A 23,293-nucleotide genomic window follows, 5' to 3' on the forward strand; every position below is an offset into this window, starting at 1 on the left:
TTTCTTCAAATGTGGGGATCTTTTCGGTTTGAACAGCAGTTTTTGCTGGCGGTGTCATATGAAATTGTCACCCATAATTATGACCCTGGTATCAATCTATTGCATTTCAATCTGTTTTAGGGTTAGGGTTAGGGGGAAGCGTATCTTTTTTTCTTCACAAATGTAAATAAACTCAATCTGTTTCTTAAACGAGGGACATATTCATACGGCACAGAATGTTTTTTTACCTCAATAGACGTCAGTGATTGGTTGAAATTGCAGAAATTGAAGAAGAAAAACAACAAATATCTTACAAACTGTAGAATTTTCTCAATAAAGCCAAGAGAAAAAGATGTTTTATAAACACATTCTACCAGTATACGAAGTTAAAAATTTTTTAGTTACCTAGAAATTATGTTAAAAATTGTCGTTCAAACCGAAAAGATCCCAAATGTGGTACTCTGTTTGTTACCCATACTATAAACCATCTCATCTGGTACTCAACAAGTTACCCTTACTCTTAATTCATCTAATGTGGTACTCTATTTCTTGCCCATACTGTAGACCACCTCATCTGGTTCTCTACTTAACCACACAGCCCTTCCTGTGCCTCACAAAAAATAAGAACAGTGTCTCTAAGCTTATCAACCCCTATTAATGAGGAAGCCCATAGGAACAGAGACTCTCATTCCCTGATTTCACCCACTTTACCTTCCTCCTCCATGACCACCACCACTAAAATCTACAGGATTACCAAAATAGATCAAACAGTGAAGAGAGTACATGTTGAGACTGTAGGCAATTATAGAGTGATAATATAGTGTAATGATTAAGAGCACAGGCTACTAACCCCACGATTGCGAGTTCAGTTCCAGGCAGTGCCTTGAATAAATAATAATAATAGTTTACAGCTGTGACCCGGCAAATAAAGTGAGTTCACAGCTGTAACCTACACCAGTGTCGCATATCGTTGGGCAACATGCTGTGCTTGAAGGGACCTAAGTATATCAAAATCAAATCAAATCACAATCAAATGGAAATTGTAGTTGTGGTCCCTGTACCGGTGGCATGTAAAAAGCACCATCCAAACATGGCCGATGCCAGTGCCACCTTGACTGGCTTCCATGCCCGTGGCACATAAAAAGCACCATCCAAACATGGCCGATGCCAGTGCCACCTTGACTGGCTTCCATGCCCGTGGCACATAAAAAGCACCATCCTATTGTGGTTGATGCCAACCCCCTCTGGCCCCTGTGCAGGTAGCATGTAAAAAAAGCATCCTCTACACTCTTGGAGTGGTTGGCATTAGGAAGGGCATCCAGCTGTAGAAACACTCCCAAATCAGACTGGAGCCTTGTGCAGCCTCCTGGCTTCCCAGACCCCAGTCAAACCATCCAACCCATGCCAGCATGGAAAACAGACATTAAATGATGAGGATAAATAATAATAATAATAATAATAATAACAACATCAACAAAAAATACCTTGGGAATGAGAACCCAGGGTTGGGTTCAAATTCTACTAGGTCATCTGATGAAGGCTGAAGAGTAAATCAGTCGAATTGTTGAGGTAGCAACAAACAAGATGAGGACACATATCCATCCAATGTAAATAATGTACAGAATTCCTCATCTCTAAAATATAGAACAGAACTTGATTATACTCTTACAATATACAAAATATTTTAACAATTTTTTTTTAATACAATTCCTTACACTATAGGAATCAGCAGTAATCCTTAGGTAAGAAATGGTAGAGAATCAGTGATTAAAAACATGCTTGATTGCAGATTTTTGTTTTTTTCTTAATGGTTTTCTTCTGATCTTATGTGCTTCAAACATAATTTTAAATGTAATCCTTTTGATACCAACCCAGCTGAAACCAGCTCTGGCTCTAAGTACAAATGTCTTGTTTTCATAAGTCTTGAATTAAAATCTTCCACCAAACCTTAGTCACAATTTATGTTCCTGACACTAACTTAAGCATAACTAAGTTATTTTACTAAATTCTTTGTAATATTTAAAATTAGATGATGAAACACAGAGCATCTCAACAGAAATATGGTAACAAAAGGGTTAACAAATGATTAATTTAATCCTTTTGATACCAACCCGGCTGAAACTGCCTCTGGCTCTGTAGTACAAATGTCTTGTTTTCATAAGTTTTGAATTAAAATCTTCCACCAAACCTGTGTCACAATTTATGTTCCTAATATTAGCTGAATGATACTTAAATTATTTTACTAAATTCTTTGTTATATATAAAGTAATTGAAAGAAACACAGAGCATCTCAAAATAAATACAGTAACGAAAGAGTTAATCAATTAGTAATATTTTAATGTTCACGTTCATTTAATTGATCATTAGTCTTGTTTTTATTTGTGTTTTTTTTAGTTGGCTAATAACTGTACATCAATGGCTGTCCATGAAAAATTTTTGATTTTGACTACACTAAGCCATACATGTCGGTTCTTGAACTTGAAAACAAATACTAAAGGTATGTGTGCTTTAAGATAAAATTATAATTAAAATTTACCTCCTCATTGGCAGAAATATCATCATCATCATTATCATCATTATCTAATGTCTTATTTTCTGTGTTGGCATAGGTTGGATGTTCAACATGAACTGACAAGCCAGGAGGCCATGCCAGGCTCTAGTGTCTTCTTTGACATGGTTTCTACAGCTGGATCCCCTTTCTAATGCCAACCACTTCAAAGTGCTTTTCATATAGCATCAGCAAGGCCCCCTCAACTGAGTAGGATATAATATTGAGGAATGCAAATGTATGATAAAAAGACAGGAGCCGGTGTTTTGCTGAAGAGGCAAATATATGATTTCTCCTTAGGGGAAGAGATGGAGAGAGAGAAAGGTGTGAAGTGAAGGTGCAAGATAAGTATGAAAGAGAGAGAATAGGGATAGGAAGATTTGACAGGAGCTCATTTTTCCTCAGGTGTGTATGTACAGGGTGACCCAAAAGTCACACAAAGTGGTCTAAAATTTTAATAAATTTATTGTAATGACATTTTTTAATTTGTAGTATACAAGATGTGATTTTCACACCTAACATACATATATTTCCTACATACATATTATAATATGGTGCTAAAGTACTGTAAATTTGAAATTAAACATAAATGAATTACCAACACTTTTGTGACTTCTGGGCCACCCTGTATATGTATGTATGTGTATCATTTTTATGCTTTTTTCTCCATGCTGGTGTGGGTTGGGATAGACCATCACAGCAGTTCAAGTCATTTCTTGTTGGAAGCGGTTGCTCATACCTGTCATTTGGTTTGGCTTTTACAACTAGATACCTTTCCCATTGCCACTTTCTGCCTGCTGATTGATGCTGATAACCAACAGTGGATTAAATTACTGTTTATTTCTGATGATCTGGCATTAAATAATAATAATAATAATTGTGTACAGTGCTCAGGTGCACTACAACTCATCTAAAGTGTATATATAATCAGGTGTAGTTTCGGCGGATTTCGGAAAGCATGAGGGCCTTAAAAGATGCAGTGTCATGGCAGTCAACAACTGACGCAGGCAGTTTATTCCATGCTTCAGCAACTCTGAGCGTGAAAAAATGTTTCCGAAAGTCATGGGAGCTGTATTGTTTTCTGACTTTGTAGGCATGTCCACGTGTGTTAGACACATGGAGATCAAAAAGGTGTTCAGTGTTGTTGTTGGTGAGGTGGTTGATAACTTTGTGGGTGTTTACCAAGTCCGTCGCCAAACGCCGGAGCTTCAGTGAATCCATGCCCAGGGAAACAAGGCGCTCAGAATATGGTAGGTGTCTGATGGAGGGTATGCGTTTGGTTGCACGTCTCTGGACAGATTCCAGGAGGTCAATGTTCTGTGCAAGATAGGGGTTCCAAACTGATGATGCGAATTCCAGTGTGGTCGTACCATAGCTGTATACAGTTTTAAATAGATGGCTGGAGAGCGGCTAACAAAAGACCTGCTGAGTGATGCCAAGACACCCTCGGCCTTCCTGACAATCTTAGAGATATGCTTTGACCAACGCAAATCACTGCTGACAGTGATGCCTAGGTCAAGCTCGCAAGAGGATTTCTTGATATCAGTGTTGTGGAGGGAGTATGTGAACGCAGGGTTTTTTCTCCCAAAATGCATGGTGGTACACTTGTCCACAGCCAGTTTCAGTTGCCAGTCTGTGATCCATTGCTGCATTGTGTCTAGGTCTGATTGCAGGAAAGAGTTGTAGACATCAGGATCTGTCCTCTTGATTTCAAGGTACAGCATTATAAAGCAATTATGGAATCATCCATATAACAATTACCACACAACATACAAGTACACACTAGTGAAACGTGTAAAGACTATGTAATTTATGATGTTATAATAAAAAGTTTAGCTGAATCTCCTATTTTCTGTGTGTGTGCTGGTGCCTTGTAAAAAGCACCCTGTACACTCGATGACGTGGTCATTGTTAGGAAGAGCACCCAGCCATAGAAACCATACCAGAACTGACAATTGGAGCTTGGTGCAGCTCACTGGCTTGCCAGTTCCTGTCAACCCATCCAACCTATGCTAGCTTGGAAAACAGACATTAAATGATGATGATGATGATGATACGAATGCACATAAGTTTTCTCAATCTCAAGACTGACCTTTGGCTAAACAATAGCCAAGAACTTCTCTGTGTAGTAGTGTTGTCCACAGTTTATCATCAATATGGGTAGACATACAGTAACTGATGACGATGGTGTTTTTTGAATTTGTTAGTAAACAGAATGAAAATCAAAGTCAGAACACTAATTTCATATCTTTTATGCTATTTTACAGATATTGCCACACTTCATGAAAACAGTGGACACCCTTTTGATGAGATTATACGTCGAGTGGAGCGAGGTTCGTGTATTGTTACAGTCGTACATAACAGTACAAAACTTGTGTTACAAATGCCACGCGGCAACCTTGAAACTGTCCATCCCCGAGCTTTGCTACTTTCTTCCATTCAACAGAAACTAAATAAGTATGAATATCTTTATGCAGTACATTGAAATATGTCCTAAAGTATTGCCTTTGTATATTGTTTTATTTATTTTTTTTGCCTGATCTTCATTTAAATGCCCTATTTTTGTTTCAGTTAATTTTAAAAATAAGGAAGAATTTTATAAAATAACCTTGTGGTTTTTAAGCTGATATTCTGCACATAAATTAACATGAAATTTTGATGGGGGTGTTTTAGATCACTTTAATCCTTTTGTTACCATATTTTTGTCAAATTATACCCTGCTTTATGCATACCTTTTCCTTCCTTGGACACTAAACTCTGCTTGCGAAGACCTGTTGAGGCAAGTGAAATCAAAATCAAACACATTCGATGACTGGCATCCGTACTAACGGGGTGCAAAGAGCACCATACGAGCATGATTGTTGACAGAGCAGTTAACCGGCTTCTGTGCCAGTGGCACATAAAAGGCACCCTTCGAGTGTGATCATTACCAGCATTGCCTTACTGGCACTTGTGCCCGTACTAGTAGAGTGCCAAGAGCACCATCTGATGGCATGTAAAAGGACACCATTTGAGCGTGATTGTTACCAACATCGCCTTACTGGCACCTGTGCTGGTGGCATGTGTAAAAAGATTCGAGCGAGGCCATTGCCAGTACCGCCTGACTGGCATGTAAAAAGCACCCACTACACTCTCAGAGTGGTTGGTGTTAGGAAGGGCAACCAGCTGTAGAAACTCTGCCTAATCAAGATTGGAGCCTGGTGCGCCAGCCCTCAGTCAAAATCGTCCAACCCAAGCTGGCATGGAAAGCATACGTCAAATGATGATGATGATGATATACCCCGTGCCTATGGCATGTAAAAAGCATCATGCGAACGTGGTCGATGCCAGTGACCCCTGACTGGCTTCCATGCTAAGTGGCATGTAAAAAGCAGTATCTGAACATGATCGATACCAGGGCTGTCTGACTGGCTCCCATGCCAATGGCATGTAAAAAGCACCATCTGAATGTGGCTGATGCTGGTGCCCCTTGACTGACTCCCATGCTAGTGGCACATGAAAAGCAGTATCTGAACATGATTGATGCCAGGCTTACCTGACTAGCTCCTACGCTGGTGGCACGTAAAAAGCACCCCCCTACATTCTCGGAGTGGTTGGCATTAGGAAGGGCATCCAGCTGTAGAAACTTTGCCAAATCAGATTGGAGACTGATGCAGCCTCTCGTCTTTCCAGAATGGAAAACAGATGTTGAATGATAATGATCATTATCATTGTCATTTAATGGCTGTTTTCCATGATGGCATGGATTGGGTGGTTTGACCAGAGCTGGCAAGCCAGAGAACTGCATCAAGTTCCAGTTGTTTTGGCATGGTCTCTAGAGCTGGATGCCCTTCCCAATGCTGCCTACTTAACGAAGTGTATGGGATGCTTTTTACGTGGCATCAGCACAGGCACTTTTTGTGTGGCATTGTTACAGGTGCTTTTTACGTGGCACCAATGGTGTTGCCAAGTAACTTTCAAGACAAAGACCTCTCAGCTGAGAATAGTAGGTAGGGCGGGTGTATCTGAATGAAGTGATTGTGTGTCGGGTGACAGATTAGAGCAAGAAGTTTTCACTAAATATAAAAACAGTCCATCCATTACAGACTAATTGAATGACTAGATTGAATCAGCACGGAGGCCAGTTATGTGCCGACTGGCCCCCGTGCCGGTGGCATGTAAAAAGCACTACCCAATCGTGGCTGTTGCCAGCATCGTCTGGCTCGTAAAAAGCACCCACTACACTCACAGAGTGGTTGGCGTTAGGAAGGGCATCCAGTTGTAGAAACACTTCCAGATCAGACTGGAGCCTGGTGCAGCCTCCTGTCTTCCCAGACCCCAGTCGAACCGTCCAACCCATGCTAGCATGGAAAGCGGACGTTAAACGATGATGATGATGAAAAGTTCATTGTTTAAGTGCTTATTAGATTGAATTATTGTGAATTTATAAATGAATCATAATTAATGCTTAGTGTAATTATAATGTTATATTTCTTTGTAGCCTCAAGTATCATGATGCATTGGCTCTTATGAGAAAACACAGAATAAATATGAATTTAGTTTATGACCATAATCCATCATTGTTTTTAACCAATATTGAAAGTTTTGTCAAACAAGTATCAGAAGACAATCTTCTCACGTTGTTCTTATCAGAGCTTGGGTCTGTATATTTTATTTCACATTGTCGTTTTTATTTTTTCAATTAATTTTTTAATAAACATCACATTGTGACAACTTAGTCAACAGTAAATAAACTATAAATTATAACAAGTAAATTACAGCTGTATTATTGTTGCTAATATATTTTATATCTAAATCATATGCTCCATGTGTTCTAATAGCTAAAATCCTAAAGAGTTGAATTGACCTCAAGCCAATTATCATTTCATCTTCTGTACATACCAAAACAAACTGAATGAAAACCAAATCAGATGTCTTCACACAGCCATATTACTTTCTTCTCATCCAAACACATTCTTTCTGTTGTAACAATTTGAGATTAATTTTTAATAATGTTAATTAGTGATGTGTCTTTATTATTTCTAGAATGGAAGATTCTACACAAACAATGTATGCCAGTTCTTATTCTGATCGAGCCACTTTGAATAAATCTGAAGATGGCGAGAACTCATCCAAAGTGAACATAGTCTGTGATGCTATCATTGAAATTTTATACAAGGAAGAAAAGGAAAGGTATTTGATGTTTTCCTTCTAAGTTTCTTTTGCAATTTTACATTGACTTTTTCGTTTTTGCATGGATTAAACATCGTTGTCTTCATCATCATTATCATCATCATCATCATCAAACATCTGCTTTCCATGCTGGCATGGCTGGGACAACAACTATGAAAATTTGTATATTGTTATGAAATCATCATCATTATTTAACATCCGCTTTCCATGCTGGCATGGGTTGGTCGGTTTGACTGAGGACTGGCAAACCAGGAGACTGCACAAGGCTCCAATTTGATCTGGCATGGTTTCTGCAGCTGGATGTCCTTCCTTCTCATCATCATCCAGTATTTTAAATCCGGGTTTTGTCCCCATTAACAGGAGTAGCCAGATCTACCTCAGTGCCATAGCAACTGCCCTCACACCATCTCGCCATCTTGCCCGGTTTTGGGCATCCTCCTTGACCTAATGGCCCTTAATGTTTGTCTTTGTCAATTGTTTACTCTGTATGTCCACTCTCTCGTTGTTTGTTCATTCGAAGCTTTAACTCTCCATGAATTTTATATTTTTACCCAAGATGCCATGTTGCAAGTTTGAATCTGGGCCCATATGGTTGTTAGGTGAATTTAACCACATGTCTAATATTAAATATGCCATTAAATATGTCTTTTTTTCTGTGGGAGTTTTTTTTTCCCAAACTTCAAATGATAATTTTGGGGTTCTTTTCTTTTTTATATCATCATCATTTAATGTCTGTTTCCCATGCTGGCATGGGTTGGACAGTTTAACCGGGGCTGGTAAGCTCAGGGGCTGTACCAGATTCCAGTCTGATTTGGCATGCATTCTACAGCCGGATACCCTTCCTAATGCCAACCACTCCACGAGTGTAATGGGTGCTTTTCACTCTTGAAGTGGTTGTCATTAGGGAGGGCATCCAGCCAGAGATATATATAATATTTGTGACTTATCCTTTTCTGTTCTTCAGGCTTGTATTACCAATTCTCACTGCTCATATCAAGAAAAACCCTCCTGAAATTGAAAAGGCCTTAACAGTCATTTATAAAATTAAAGGTAATTACAGCTAATCATAATTCTAATTTTCCTCTGTCTTTTTTTTATTTTAATTGTACATTCATTATTATCTTTTATCTTTTACTTGTTTCCGTCATTAGACTGTGGCCATGCTGGGGCACCACCTTGAAGAATTTTTTAGTTGAATGAATCAACCCCTGTACATATTTTCTTTTATTATTTTAAGCCCTGTATTTATTCTATCAGTCTCTTTTGCTGAACTGCTATGTTATGGGGACATAAGCACCCAACACTGGTCGTCAAGCAGTGGTGAGGGGACACACACACACACACACATATATATTTGTGAATTAAGGCTAATTCCTAACAACATTCAGTGCTCTGGGTGCTTATGTGGCACCAGCTCTTGTGTCAATTCTGCTGTGGCACCATACATGTGTATATACATATACACACATAGAGATGCACCCACACATATTAAAACATATCAATAAAACCTGTTAATTAAAAACCGAGTCCTCTGGAGATATGCTGTGAGTGCGAAGACCCAACAAATGAAGTGAGTTCATGGCTTGCAGGACGGCCTGCTGTGTTTACCTTGGATCGTAGGGCGACCTGCTGTACTTGAGGAGACCTATTGAATCAAGTACATCAACATCAAAATAAAAATTAAATGGAAATTGCAGTTGTGATACCCGTGCCGGTGGCACATAAAAAACACCATTCAAAAGTGGCCGATGCCAGTGCCGCCTTGACTGGCACCATGCCGGTGGCATGTAATACGCACTAACTGATCGTGGACGTTGCCAGCCTCCTCTGGCCCCTGTGCGGGTGACACATAAAAAGCACCTACTACACTCACAGAGTCGTTGGCATTAGGAAGGGCATCCAGCTGTAGAGACACTGCCAGATCAGACTGGAGCCTGGTGCAGCCTCCTGGCTTCCCAGACCCCAGTCAAACCGTCCAACCCATGCTAACATGGAAAACAGATGTTAAACGATGATGATGATGAATTAAACATTTTCTTTCTGAACCAGAACAAAATTCAAGGACGCTAATATGGATCTGGTAGACAGAAACTTCAAGATCCCCTTTGTGCCTGTATGTGTTTATATTTGCACATCATTGAAAATAACTCATCTACCAGTGGTTACTATAATTTCCCATCATTAAGTTGTCTGCTGGCTTTTTACCTTTCAAGACATCTAGAATAAGATATCCCTCACTTGAAAAAACAGATAAAGGTCAGTGATAGGAAGAACATCGTCGTCATCATTTAGTGTCCATTTTCCCTACGGACATAAGTTGAACAGTTTGGCAGGACCTGGTGGACTGCAGAGCTGCACCAAGTTCCAGTGTTAGCTTTGGTATTATTTCTATGACTGGATGTCCTTCCTAATGCCAACCACAGCACTAGTGAGGTTGCCAAACGACTCACAAGACAGTAAAAGAACAGGAGAAAAAATGCTTTGGCTACTGAGTAAAGGGAGGAGCTGATTTTATGCCAATTGTTAAAAGGCTAAACTATGACAAACAAGCACAGGTGTCTTGCTACAGAGGGGATACATGGCTACCACACCTAGAAGGAATTACAACCGTGTTTCGTGGTCTGCTACCACAACAGCTCCTTTATAGTGTCCAGTTAGCTCAAGACATCATTAGGAGGAACCACATCCGGTTTCGGCCCCTACTCCTCTACTGTTTTGATGTGGCGGGACCCATCCTTTTGGAGGTGTCTTCAGCTCTGGTGTTGGGTGCATGTCTTCTTTCTTCTGTTCCCTGGCCTCTTCGGTGACTGACTGTCTTGTCAAATTTCTCCCTTTAAATACCTGCCGCATAGGCTCCAGCAGACAGCCCCAGCAAGTTGTCACGTGACACTGTCTCACCTTAACTGACTAGTGAAGGTGCGTAGTTTTAGCCCGTGCTTTTTCTAAATGACCGTCACCTGTCAGTCAGCGAAACTGATTCAGTCAGCTTGTCTCACCTAATGATGTTATTTCCCGTCGGCGTGTTTATGGCTTTCAAGCCATTTTCGGTCTTCCCGCTTCAGCCATATATAGAAGCTGGCTTTTTCAACCACCTCCTGTACCCTCCATATTAGTTTACGCAGCTCAGGGCTAGAAAAAACAAATGGGTGGAGATAGTTGTGAAAAAGATGAAGATGGTAGTAATGGAGTGCCGTACCAAACTCCCAATATGCAGGAACAGCTCGGCAATATTGTCTACCTCTTGCTAGCATGGAAAAACAAACATAAAGATGAATGGATTTAATGTTCACTTTTGCTGGACACAAAGTTTATTAATTCACCTTTTTGTTTTTTCCAGCCAATCCTGATAGTACAACATCATTAGAAGAAACACTACGCCATATTCTTTGTATGGTTGACATCAACGAACTGTATAACGTAGCACTGGGGATGTATGACTTTGATATTGTTCTCATGGTGGCTGAGAAGTCACAGAAGGTGAGTGACTAGTCTTTTATTTTTATGCTGTTGAGATAAAAAAAAGTGGATGTATAGTGTAGTGTGTTTGATGTTTACTTCCAGGTGTGCCCTGAGCAGACAGACCTATAATCAAAGATAATTAAGATGTTTATTATTTTTTAAAAACTTTCTTTGTTTTGTTTTCCAGGACCCCAAAGAGTATCTTCCGTTTCTGAATAACTTGCAGAGTATGGAAATGAATTACCAGAAATTTACAATTGATAAATATCTGAAAAGATTTCCTAAAGCTCTGGGACATATAGTAAAATGTGGTGAGTTGTCTTTGCATGTTATTATTGTTGCAAGCGAAGTGTAGAAATGGTACCACACCAAACTAAATACCTGACAATTTGGCCTCTGGGAAAGTGCAGAAGGTGTCAACATGCTCTTAGATCATGATAATTATATCCCTGACAGATGCAGGGTTCAAATACTTGCAGCAAAGCAAACTCTGTTCAACATACTCATGAGCTACATGGTGGTATTAAACAGAGCAGTATGATATGCCTTCCTCTACACTCTTTGTCTTATACACACTATAAAGTGGTTGGTATTAGGAAGGGCATCCAGCTATAGAAAACATGACAAAGCAGACTCATTGGATCCTTGTTAAACTGTCCAGTGGATAAGGATGCTGATGACCTCACCAACCTCTCTGCAATCACTTCCAAACAGTGCCCACTCCTGTGCAAATTACGCAAATCTTCTTTCTTCTCTAATTTTCTGCACCTAAATATCCTCCACAGATAACCTAGGCATTTCATGATCACAAGGAATTGTCTACATTTTGGTAGATTGGAACAATAGAACTTGATAGTTGCATTGAATTTTTGTTGTTGCTTCGCTCCAGGTCAATCCTGATCAATCTCACCTAAAACCGATTTCTCAATAACTTATTCATCTAACCCATGCAGGCACGGAAAAACAGACGTAAAAGTGAATGAATGCAATTCTTTTATTTGTTTTAGTCATTTGACTGCAGCCGTGTTGGAGCACCTCCTTTTTAGTCGAACAAGTTGACCCCAGGACTTATTTTTTATAAGCCTAGTACTTATTCTATCGGTCTCTTTTGCTGAAACATTAAGTTACCGGGACATAAACACACCAACATCGGTTGTCAAGTGATAATGGCGGGGACAAACACAGACACACAAACATACACATGCACACACACACATATACGATGGGCTTCTTTCAGTTTCCACCTACCAAATCCACTCACAAGGCTTTGGTCAGCCCAAGGCTATAGTAGAAGACACTTACCCAAGGTGCCACACAGTGGGACTAAACCCGGAACCATGTGGTTGGTAAGCAAGCTACTTACCACACAGCCACTCCTATACCTATCTCTGCAATCTTCATAATAATTTCACATTTCATATCAATTCCAAGGGGTTTTTTTTATTAGTTTTGTGTGGGCTTTTTAGTCTAGCAAGTTATAATGTAACCTTATTAATGCTGGTTCCACACAAAAGACACCCAATATACACTATGAAATAAGTGGTGTTATTAAGGGTATCCAACCATAGAAGCCATGCTAAAGTGAGTCACTAGAACAAGTCATAGTCCTCTACTTCACTTGATTCTGCGAAAACATCTAACCCATGCCAGCATGGAAAGTGGATGTAAACCTGATAAAAACTGAGGTTTTGTTTGCTTCATTGTATTGTTATATGGAACAAGAATTCAGTTTTTTTTTTTTATTTTTTTATTTTTACGTGTGTTTCTCATAAAGAAAAAATATTTTTTAGGTCCTGATCATTGGAATGAATGCCTGCAGTTTATTGAAGAACACAAGCTCTATAAAGAAGCCTTGAAGTTATATAAATCCACAAGTACAGAGTTTAAAGTAAGTCTTTGACCATATCATTAAGGTGTCCTCCATCTGGCCAGTATGTACTTCAAGTTTATTTCATTCATAAAATTGTTATATAAATTAATCTAGGCACAGGTATGGCTGTGTGAGAAAGCATTGTCAGTGGATTTGGTAGACAGAAATTTAAAGAAACCCACTATATATATATATATACACATACACATACTTATATGTTTAAAATTAAAATATAGTTTTTAGTATCAAACTACGATAAAGTAATGTAGAGGCCTGATGATTGGGGTTATATTTTAAGAAAGGTTCCTGCAAAACATGGCATGGTTAAGGAACCGGAAAATGAACCTCAAGAAACACGTGTAGCCGAGATATAAGTAGTAAGTATTAAATTAAAATTCTTTTATATTGGTGGGACGAAGGGGCCTACTATCTCTAAATGAATATATATATATATATGCACACATTACACACACACATCATCATCATCATTTAATGTCCACTTTCCATGCTGGCATGGGTTGGATGGTTTGACTGAGGACTAGCAAATCAGGAGGCTGCAAGGTTCCAATCTGTTCTGGGAAGTTTTCTGCAGCTGGATGCCCTTCCTAATGCCAATCACTCCAAGAGTGTAGTGGGTGCTTTTTAACGTGCCACCGGTACAGGGGCCAGTTAGGTGGCACTGGCATCGACCAGGTTTGAATGGTGCTTTTTTATGTGCCACCGGTACGGGAACTAGTCAGGCAGTACTGGCATCGGTTATATATACATATCATCATTATCATCGTCGTTTAACGTCCATTTTCCATACTAGCATGGGTTGGATGGTTTGACCGGCATCTGGGGAGCCAGGAGGCTGCACCAGGCTCCAGTCTGATCTGGCAGTGTTTCTACAGCTTGATGCCCTTCCTAATGCTAACCACTCCGTGAGTGTAGTGGGTGCTTTTTACGTGCCAGACGAGGCTGGCAAATGGCCACGATCAGTTGGTGCTTTTTACGTGCCACCAGCATATATACATATATAATACACACACACACATATATTTGTATGTACAAGAAAATACAGGAGGATTAGTTAATTATGATTTTATGCAACATATTCCTCTCTCAAATTCACACACTTATTGCTGCAGTCCTTCAGTTTTTCTATGCCCTGTGAAAGAACTTGAAAAGTTGGACCTCCAACCAGGCCTTTCATGATAACCGTAAAACCACAAACTTTTCATAAGCTCCTCATATATATGTGTATGTGTGTGTATTAACTGTCTCCATACCTTGACATTGCATGAAAGTGACACTTGTTTACAAGTGTCACTCTCATACAAGCAGTGTCATACAAGTGTCACTGTCATATAAGCAGTGTCATACAAGTGTCAGTGTCATATAAGCACTGTCATCCATTTCCGATATTCTGTAAAAACATGTTTGGCCTTGGAGAAACATTCCTTTGCTTAGAAAGAGGTGAAGGTTGATGACAAGAAAACATCAGGCTGTAGAAAATTTGCTTCAGTAAACTCTGTCCAACCCATGCAAGCATAGAAAAGTGGATGTTAAAAAACGATGATGACAGCTGGTAGCAATGGCAGCAGGCCTCCTACAGTTTCCTTCTACTTATTCCTGTCATGTAACATTGGTGAGCTCAAGACTATATTAGAAGGTAGAAAGCGCATGACCACTATTCTACACATAGGAAACAAACCCAGAAATTGCATACTTGTGTCCTTCACTCTCTATGTAGCTTAGGCCATTAACAGCTTTTCTCTACTCTTTTTGATTCTGGGTTTTCTCTCTCTCTCTCTTTACATATATATATATATATTAATATTATTGTTTAGGGAATCAAAATTCTGGCATAACAGAGGTTCAAATTATTCTCAATGAAGAAATATATTTTAATTTAGAGATAGTAGGCCCCTACATCTCACCATATAAAAAGAATTTTTATTTTAATTTTAAATACCTACTTATATATATGATGATATATATATATATATTTCTGCCTCTTTCCAGTTGGATCTCTGCTTGTTCTACTCTGCCTCATATCCCACTTTCTATGTTTCTTTAAGGAAAGGCCTTCCTCTCCCAGGTCTTGTTGGTTTGGACTTGTCATTGATTATTCTGTAACTTTATGGTTTTATAGTTAGGATTGTTGGCTCTACACAAAGCCACTTCTCTGGGATGAGATGACCCATATTAGTCTGGCCCTTATCCTTTCATCTATCCAGCATAAGAAACCATATCAGGCACATTGCTGTCATAGCTCCCAGGGTCATTGTGTCACACAAATCACCACACCACAACAAAGACTGGACCCTGTAGGGGCAATGCCACATGGTTACAGCATAAACTTCTTAACCACACAACCACACCTGTGCCTCATATCTTTTATCTTTTACTTATTTCAGTCATTAGACTGTGGCCATGCTGGGGCACTGCCTTGAAGAATTTTTAGTCATAGGAATCAGCCCTAGTACATAATTGTTTTTTGAAGCATGGTACTTAATCAATTGGTTTCATTTACCAAATGTTAAGTTATGAGGACATAAAAACATGTGGATCATCATCATCATCGATTAACGTCTGTTTTCCATGCTGGCATGGGTTGGACAGTTTGACTAAGGTCTGGAGAGCCGGCAGCTGCACCAGGCTCCAATCTGGTCTGGTCTGGCAGAGTTTCTACAGCTAGATGCCCTTCCTAATGCCAACCACTCCGTTAGGAAGAGCATCCACCTATAGAAACTCTGCCAGACCAGATTGGAGTCTGGTGCAGCCGCTTGCTCTCTAGACCTCAGTCAAACCATCCACATGATGTGCTTCTTTCAGTTTCCATCTACTAAATCCACTACTATAGCCTTGGGCTGAGAAAAAGCCCAAGGCTATAGTAGAAGACACTTACCCAAGGTGCCATCCAGTCAGACTGAACCCAGAACTATGTGGTTCGGAAGCAAGCTTCTTACCACACAGCCACACTTGCACCTATGTATAAATTTTTTTTCTCAAATATGTTTCCATATGTTTTTCTCATGTTCTAGTTGATAGCAAGTAGTTATGGTGATGATCTGCTGCTACAAAAGCACCATGAAGAAGCAGGAGTGATGTATATAAAAGCTAACAAATGGGAAAATGCTCTTCAGTGCTTCCAGAAAACTTTGAATATTCAACAGGCCATGTGTATGGCACACCAACTGAACTATTCCAGGAATCAAATCATTGAACTTTGCAACACAATGGCAGGTAATGTATGCTTCAACTTTCTTACACAGAAACTGATTTTTGTATATACACACACACAGAATGTTCCCCACAGGAGTGGCTGTGTGGTAAGTAGCTTGCTTAATAACCACATGGTTCCGGGTTCAGTCCCACTGCGTGGCATCTTGGGCAAGTGTCTTCTGCTATAGCCCCGGGCTGACCAATGCCTTGTGAGTGGATTTGGTAGACGGAAACTGAAAGAAGCCTGTCGTATATATGTATATATATATATATATATATATATATATATATGTGTGTGTGTGTGTGTGTGTGTCTGTGTTTGTCCCCCTAGCATTGCTTGACAACCGATGCTGGTGTGTTTACCTCCCCGTCACTTAGCGGTTTGGCAAAAGAGAGCGATAGAATAAGTACTGGGCTTACAAAGAATAAGTCCTGGGGTCGATTTGCTCGACTAAAGGCGGGGCTCCAGCATGGCCGCAGTCAAATGACTGAAACAAGTAAAAGAGTATAGAGAGTATACACACATCTATTATTCATATCATCATCATCTTCATTATTTTAATGTCTGTTTTTCCGTGCTTCCATGGGTCAGATGGAATTCATTGAGGCAGATATATATATATGTATATGTTTGTATGTCTGTGTTTGTCCCTCCATTATTGCTTGACAACCGATGTTGGTGTCTTTATTTCCCTGTAATTTAGCGGTTCGACAAAACAGACCAATAGAATAAGTACTAGGCTTACAAAGAGTAAATTCTGGGGTTGTTTGACTAAATGCCGTGCTCCAGTATGGTCGCAGTCAAATGACTGAAACAAGTAAAAGAATACCTAGACAAAGTTACAATGTACACTTAAAAAACTCAAAAAAATTCAGCTGCAAAAGTCATGCCCCAGCATGAACTTAGCAATGCTAAAACAAACTTAAGAGCTGAAGAACACACACACACAAACTCTAAACTCAACTCCGTTGGTCATGAATGGCCATGGGTGCACCTAAGAGGTTTTCCTCTGGGGTACAAGTCTGGGCGGAAACTTGCCTCACTGATGAACGTGCAGTGTAGGGTGGTTCTTATGGAAGACCAGCAGTTGCCCATGCATACCAGCCTCCCCTCTTCATGCTACAAGTATTATCCAAGGGAAAGGCGGCGAGCTGGCAGAATCGTTAGCACACCGGGCGAAATGCTTAGCGGCATTTCGTCTGCCGCTACGTTCTGAGTTCAAATTCCGCCAAGGTCGACTTTGCCTTTCATCCTTTCGGGGGTCGATTATATAAGTACCAGTTACATACTGGGGTCGATGTAATCGGCTTTATCCGTGTGTCTGTCCTTGTTTGTCCCCTCTGTGTTTAGCCCCTTGTGGGTAGTAAAGAAATAAATATTATCCAAGGGAACGGCAAAGGCCGATGCAGCTTGGCACCAGAGATATTGCAACTCATTTCTACAGCTGAGTGAGCTGCAGCAACATGAAATAAAGTGTCTTGCTCAAGAACACAACACACAGCCTGGTCCAGGAATTGAACTCACAACCTCACAATTGTAAGCTCAACGCTCTAACCACTGGGCCATGCGCCTTCACACACACATATGCACACATTAATTCATATATTTGTTCATTCACTTTTATGTTCATTTTCCCATGCTGACATGTACATTATCAAGGCTTCCTGATGATAACCTGTTTTCTGAATAAGGTATTGTCCCCACAAAAGTGTGAATTGAGCAAATTGTTTGTTGGCAGGACGACTGACAACAGCAACACTAAAATGTAAACAAACACACAGGCATACACACATGCACTTATCTGCAACATACACGTGTATGTATGACAAGCTTAAATATACTGTAATCTCTCGCCATATCGCAGTTTATTATTCAAGCTTATATCGATTCCTCCGTGGTGTTATTTTGCATTTATGATAAAATAAATATATACATCATCATCATCATCATCATCATCATCATCATCATCATCGTTTAACGTCCGTTCTCCATGCTAGCATGGGTTGGAAAACAAATTATAGAAATAATAAAAAAAGCGTATATGGTTCCAGGTTCAGTCCCACTGCATGGCATTTTAGGCAAGTGTCTTCTACTATGGCTTTGGGCTGACCAAAGCTGTGTGAGTGGATTTAGTTGGCGGAAACTGAAAGAAGCCCGTCAGGTGTATGTATATATATACATATATATACATATATACACACACACACATGTATGTATGTATTTGTGTCTGTATTTGACCCCCACCTCCATCGCCTAATAACCGATGTTGGTGTGTTTACGTGCCCGTAACTTAGCGATTCCACAAAAGAGACTGATAGAATAAGTACTAGGCTTACAAAGAATAAGACTTGGGATTGATTTGTTCATCTAAAGACAGTGCTCCAGCATGGCTGCAGTCAAACAGTGATTGAATCAAGTGAAAGAGTAGTGCAGTACTGTTTCTACTTTGCGGATTTTCACCTATCGCAGCGGAGTTTTGGGACGTAACACACGTGATAGTCAAGGGATTACTGTACATTCATACATACACACACACCCACACACATATATTTGCCTGGAAACAGGTGAGGGTTGATGACAGGAAGGACATCCAGCCATACAAAATCTGCCTCAATAAATCCATCTAACCTATTCAAACATGGAAAAGTGGTGATTAAATGGTGATGATTGTGTGTGTCACCCATGCCAGCATGGAAAACATTTGTTAAATGATGGAGTCATCATCATCATCATCACCATTTAGGAAGAGTTTGTGTGTGTGCATATTATATCTTGGAGTGGTTGTCATTAGGAAGGCCGGATCAGATTGGAGCCTGGTGCAGCCTTCTGGCTTGCCAGCCCTAACTCAAACCGTGTCCAACCCATGCTATCATGGAAAGCAGATGTCAAAAAACGATGATGATGATCATCCTCATCATCGTTATTGACATCCATTTTCTAATCTGGAATGGGTTGGACGGTTTGACAGGTGCTGGCCAGGTAGAAGACTGCACCAGACTTCTGTGTCTGTTTTGGCATGTTTTTTTACTGCTGGATGCCCTTCCAAATGCCAACCACTTCCCAGTGTGGACTGAATGCTTTTTACTTGGCACCAGCCCTGGCAGGGTCACCAAGTAACTTACAAGGTTAGGAATTTTAAGAGGAGGTGATCTTGTGTCAGAGGAGGAAAGATTAGAGTGCGACAAAGGGGCAGAAACAGGTATCTTGCTGTAGAGGAGGTACATGGTTACCTGGCCAAGAGAGAGGGTGAGAGTGGTAACAAGAAAGAGGACAGAAACAGGTGTGCTGCTGTGTATCGTTTTCCTCATTGACATTTGACCTCTTTGTTTTCCAGTTTCCCTGAAATCTGTGAACAGACATCAAGATGCTGCTGTCCTGTATGAACAATATGTGGAGGTATGTACCTTGTGTTTTGATTGTACACTACTAAACAAGGATCAAATCATCATTTAACATCCGTTTTCCAATCTGGCATGGGTTGGACAGTTGGACAGGAGATGGCCAGGCAGGAGTCTGCACCATGCTTCTGTGTCTGTTTTGGCATGGTTTTTATAGCTGGATGCCCTTCCTTACACCAACCATCCCGCAAACTGGACTGAGTGCTTTTTCAATGGCACCAGCACAGGCGAGGTCAGTTTTGGCCTTGTGTTTCTGTTGTACACTGCTAAGCAACAAACAAATAGCCTGAGAAGTAGCAAGACATCAGGAGTAGCAATACATATTGTGTAAAAAAGGCGGCAAGCTGGCAGAAATGCTAGCACGCCAGGCGAAATGCTTAGCGGTATTTCCTCTGTCTTTACATTCTGAGTTCAAATTCCACCTAGGTTGAATTTGCCTTTCATCCTTTCGGGGTCGATAGAGTAAGTACCAGTTGCGTACTGTGATTGATCTAATAGACTGGTCCCCCCCACCAAAAAAAAAATTTCAGGCCTTGTGCCTAAGGTAGAAAAGAATACATATTGTGTAAATGCAACATCAACAGGTTGTTTCATGATTGTTAACAAAATGGCCATTAGAGTAAAGAATATTTGCCAACATAACATGGCAGTCCTGGTTTAGGATGGTATGTTGCTGTAATTTAGCCCCTGGAAACATCATCTCCAGCTGGCTATACGACATGATCTGTGTCCTTATATTTTCAAACAAGAACACAGATCGTGTCATATAGCCAGCTGGCGACAATGTTTCCTGGGGCTAAATTACAGCAACATTCGTCCTAAACCAGGACTGCCATGTTATGTTGACAAATAATCTTTACTCTAGAATACTTTTGCTGAATATCTCTCACTGAGAGATTTACAAATAGTAATTTCCTAAAATGGCCATTGTCATAACTTGTACTTGCATGCTAGCTGTTTCATTTCTTATGTACAATTTCCTTTTACCTTCTGTGATGTTAAGAATCTACCAAAGATGCTCTGATTCTGGTACAAATTGTTTCTCTTCACTTATCCCTCTAGATCTTGCATCTTCTTGTATCTGCCCCTACTGCCATGCCCCACCTTACTGTATGACTTTTTCAAATCAGTAACATATCTAGCATTTTCCATCTTTTACTTGTGTCAGTCATTGGACTGTGGCCATGCTGGGGTACTGCCTTGAAGGGCTTAGTCAAACAAATTGACTCATCATCATCATCATCATTTAATGTCAGTTGTCCGTGCTGGCATGGTTTGGATGGTTTGACTAGGCTCGCATGCTGGAAGGCTGCACCAAACCCTAGTTTGATTTGGCATGGTTTTCTACAGCTGGATGCCCTTCCTAATGCCAACCACTCCGAGGGTGTCATGGGTGCTTTTACGTGCCACCTGTATGGGTGCCAATTTGCATGGCAGCCTAGTACTTATTCTATTGCCAAATTGTGAAGTTATGGGAATGTAAACAAACCAATTCCAATTGTCAAGGTAGACACATACACACACACCACACACTTAGATATAGATAGATAGATAGATAGATAGCAAGACAGATTATATATATATACATATATATGGACTTATGGTGCATAAAAGCAGTCATATTTATATTGTTGACAAATGAGAACTTTCTGCTATGGCTGCCAGAACTGCCAAATCATGATTCTGTCCTACCTGGGCTCCTTGTTGGCAGACATCCAGAGATATATATATATACTCTCACGGTGTATATATATATATATATATATGTCTTTTCCTGCATGGCGTTCTAAGGACTGAACATCTATCTCTCTCTTCTCTTTCCAAAGAAAATATTTTTCCCAACATTTGCTATTTTCCTCTTATTCTTGCCAAACGACCTTCCATCTTTGTTTTTGTTCGGTTTTCTTCTATGTCTCCACTGTCTTGTTTTTATTCCCAACTTTGACCCTCCATAAATCCATGCTTGGTACTTTTATCATGCCACTGCTACAATTGAGGAAGCCATGTGGTTAGCAAAACTGAAACCTGACATAAGGGGACAGGGTCTATATGAGGACATGAGAGGTTAGACCATTGGTTCTTAACCATGTTTTGCCTATAGACCCCCTTTGGTTCCTATTCTACTCAGGGAGACTGGACCATCATTCAATGTCTAAAACTCCTGTTATTTTTTTATGATTAGGAATTGTAGAAAACATTTTGTATATTGTAGAAATATAACAAGTTTATTAAGAAAATTTTATATGGACCCCGATCGACCACCACCAGGGTCATATGTATCCTGGTTGAGAAACGCTGTATTAGTGCATGAATGAGGGATGAGTGGGCAGAGCAGGTTCTTGTTACAGAAGAGCTACATAGGTGCTCACATTTTGAAGAGAGTGGTTGGCGTTAGGAAGGGCATCCAGCTGTAGAAACTCTGCCAGATCAAGTTTGAAGCCTGGTGCAGCCATCTGGTTCGCCAGCCCTCAGTCACACGTCCAACCCATGCTAGCAGGGAAAACGGACGTTAAACGATGATGATGAAGTACATCTCTGAAATTGTAGAATTACCTAGGTTGCACTTTGCAAAATAACAGCTAAAATTTCTGAGGAATGGAAGTAAAGACCTTCATTTCTGCTACGCATGTTTATTTTTGTTGTAAAGTTTAACCCTTTTCATACCAACCTGCCTGAAACTTCCCCTTGTCTATGATGCAAACTCCCTGCCTTAAAGTTATCTTGATTAAAATCTTCTGTCAGAATTTCTTGTTTATTTTTCTTCCAACCACCAGTTTAGTTGTAACAAAGGCAGTGTACTTCAGCAGAAATATGACGACTAAAGGGTTAAAAATGTCTTTTTTTTACCTTTTCTTTCTATCTTGTAGAAAGTTGTAACATTTATAATAATTGTCATCATTTAACAGGTGTAGGTTAGTTAGTTAGTTAATTTTTTGGCTCAAAAAGCAAAAAGCAAGGCCATGTAGGGGGACATGGAGTTATGTACAGGGTGGCGTTCATGTAAAGTGTTCAGACCACTTGTGGTCAAGGGAGACATTGAACCGAGCGGTCGTCGGCATCTTCACCATCTCGTCCGGCAGCTTATTCCACGGATCTGCAACTCGGACAGAGAAAGCCCCTCTCCTTCGATTGAGATGAAATCGACGCAGATAGAGCTTTTCGGAGTGACCCCGCAGCCAACGCTCTGGAGCAGGAGTGAAGAACAGCTCTTTCGAGAGGTTACACTTTCCACTTATGATGTTGTGAGCAAGAATGAGATCACCACGGCGTTGTCGTTTTTCTAGAGAATAAAGGTCGAGCATCTTCAGCCTTTCTTCATAAGACAAATTCTTGAGACCAAGAACCATGCGGCTAGCCAGCTTCTGGACTCTTTCAAGATGCTGTATGTCTTTGAGGAGATGAATCCTGTACTCCAATATGGGTCTCACCAGCGTGACATAGAGCAGTAGGAATATGGCTGCTGTGAGCATTCCGAATGACCGTCGAATCAAGAACAGAACTCCATGTGCTTTGTTGGCAGCATGGACGCACTAGGTAGAAGGCGAAAAGGAGGAATCCACCAAGATACCCAGGTCCTTTACCTGGTCGGTCCTCTCCAGCAGCAGACGACCCGGCTCGAAATCAAGTTGAGTTGCAAGAGGAGAGCCAACAGGCAG

At 40.3% G+C, this 23,293-nt stretch overlaps 1 protein-coding gene across 1 annotated transcript in view; it reads left to right on the forward strand.

Moving 5' to 3' along the window:
* The window catches only part of LOC115209805 (putative elongator complex protein 1), a 72,579-nt gene that overhangs the window by 31,022 nt on the left and 18,264 nt on the right, over positions 1-23,293 (forward strand). The window contains exons 18-27 of the mRNA XM_029778356.2: positions 2,374-2,476; positions 4,795-4,984; positions 7,008-7,166; positions 7,553-7,699; positions 8,664-8,749; positions 11,037-11,176; positions 11,346-11,469; positions 12,949-13,046; positions 16,058-16,259; positions 19,574-19,635. Coding sequence (XP_029634216.1) covers positions 2,374-2,476; positions 4,795-4,984; positions 7,008-7,166; positions 7,553-7,699; positions 8,664-8,749; positions 11,037-11,176; positions 11,346-11,469; positions 12,949-13,046; positions 16,058-16,259; positions 19,574-19,635 — 1,311 coding nt within the window. The remainder of the gene's footprint in view (positions 1-2,373; positions 2,477-4,794; positions 4,985-7,007; positions 7,167-7,552; positions 7,700-8,663; positions 8,750-11,036; positions 11,177-11,345; positions 11,470-12,948; positions 13,047-16,057; positions 16,260-19,573; positions 19,636-23,293) is intronic.

Source organism: Octopus sinensis, linkage group LG3 (assembly GCF_006345805.1).
Source record: "Octopus sinensis linkage group LG3, ASM634580v1, whole genome shotgun sequence".
NCBI lineage: Eukaryota > Metazoa > Mollusca > Cephalopoda > Octopoda > Octopodidae > Octopus > Octopus sinensis.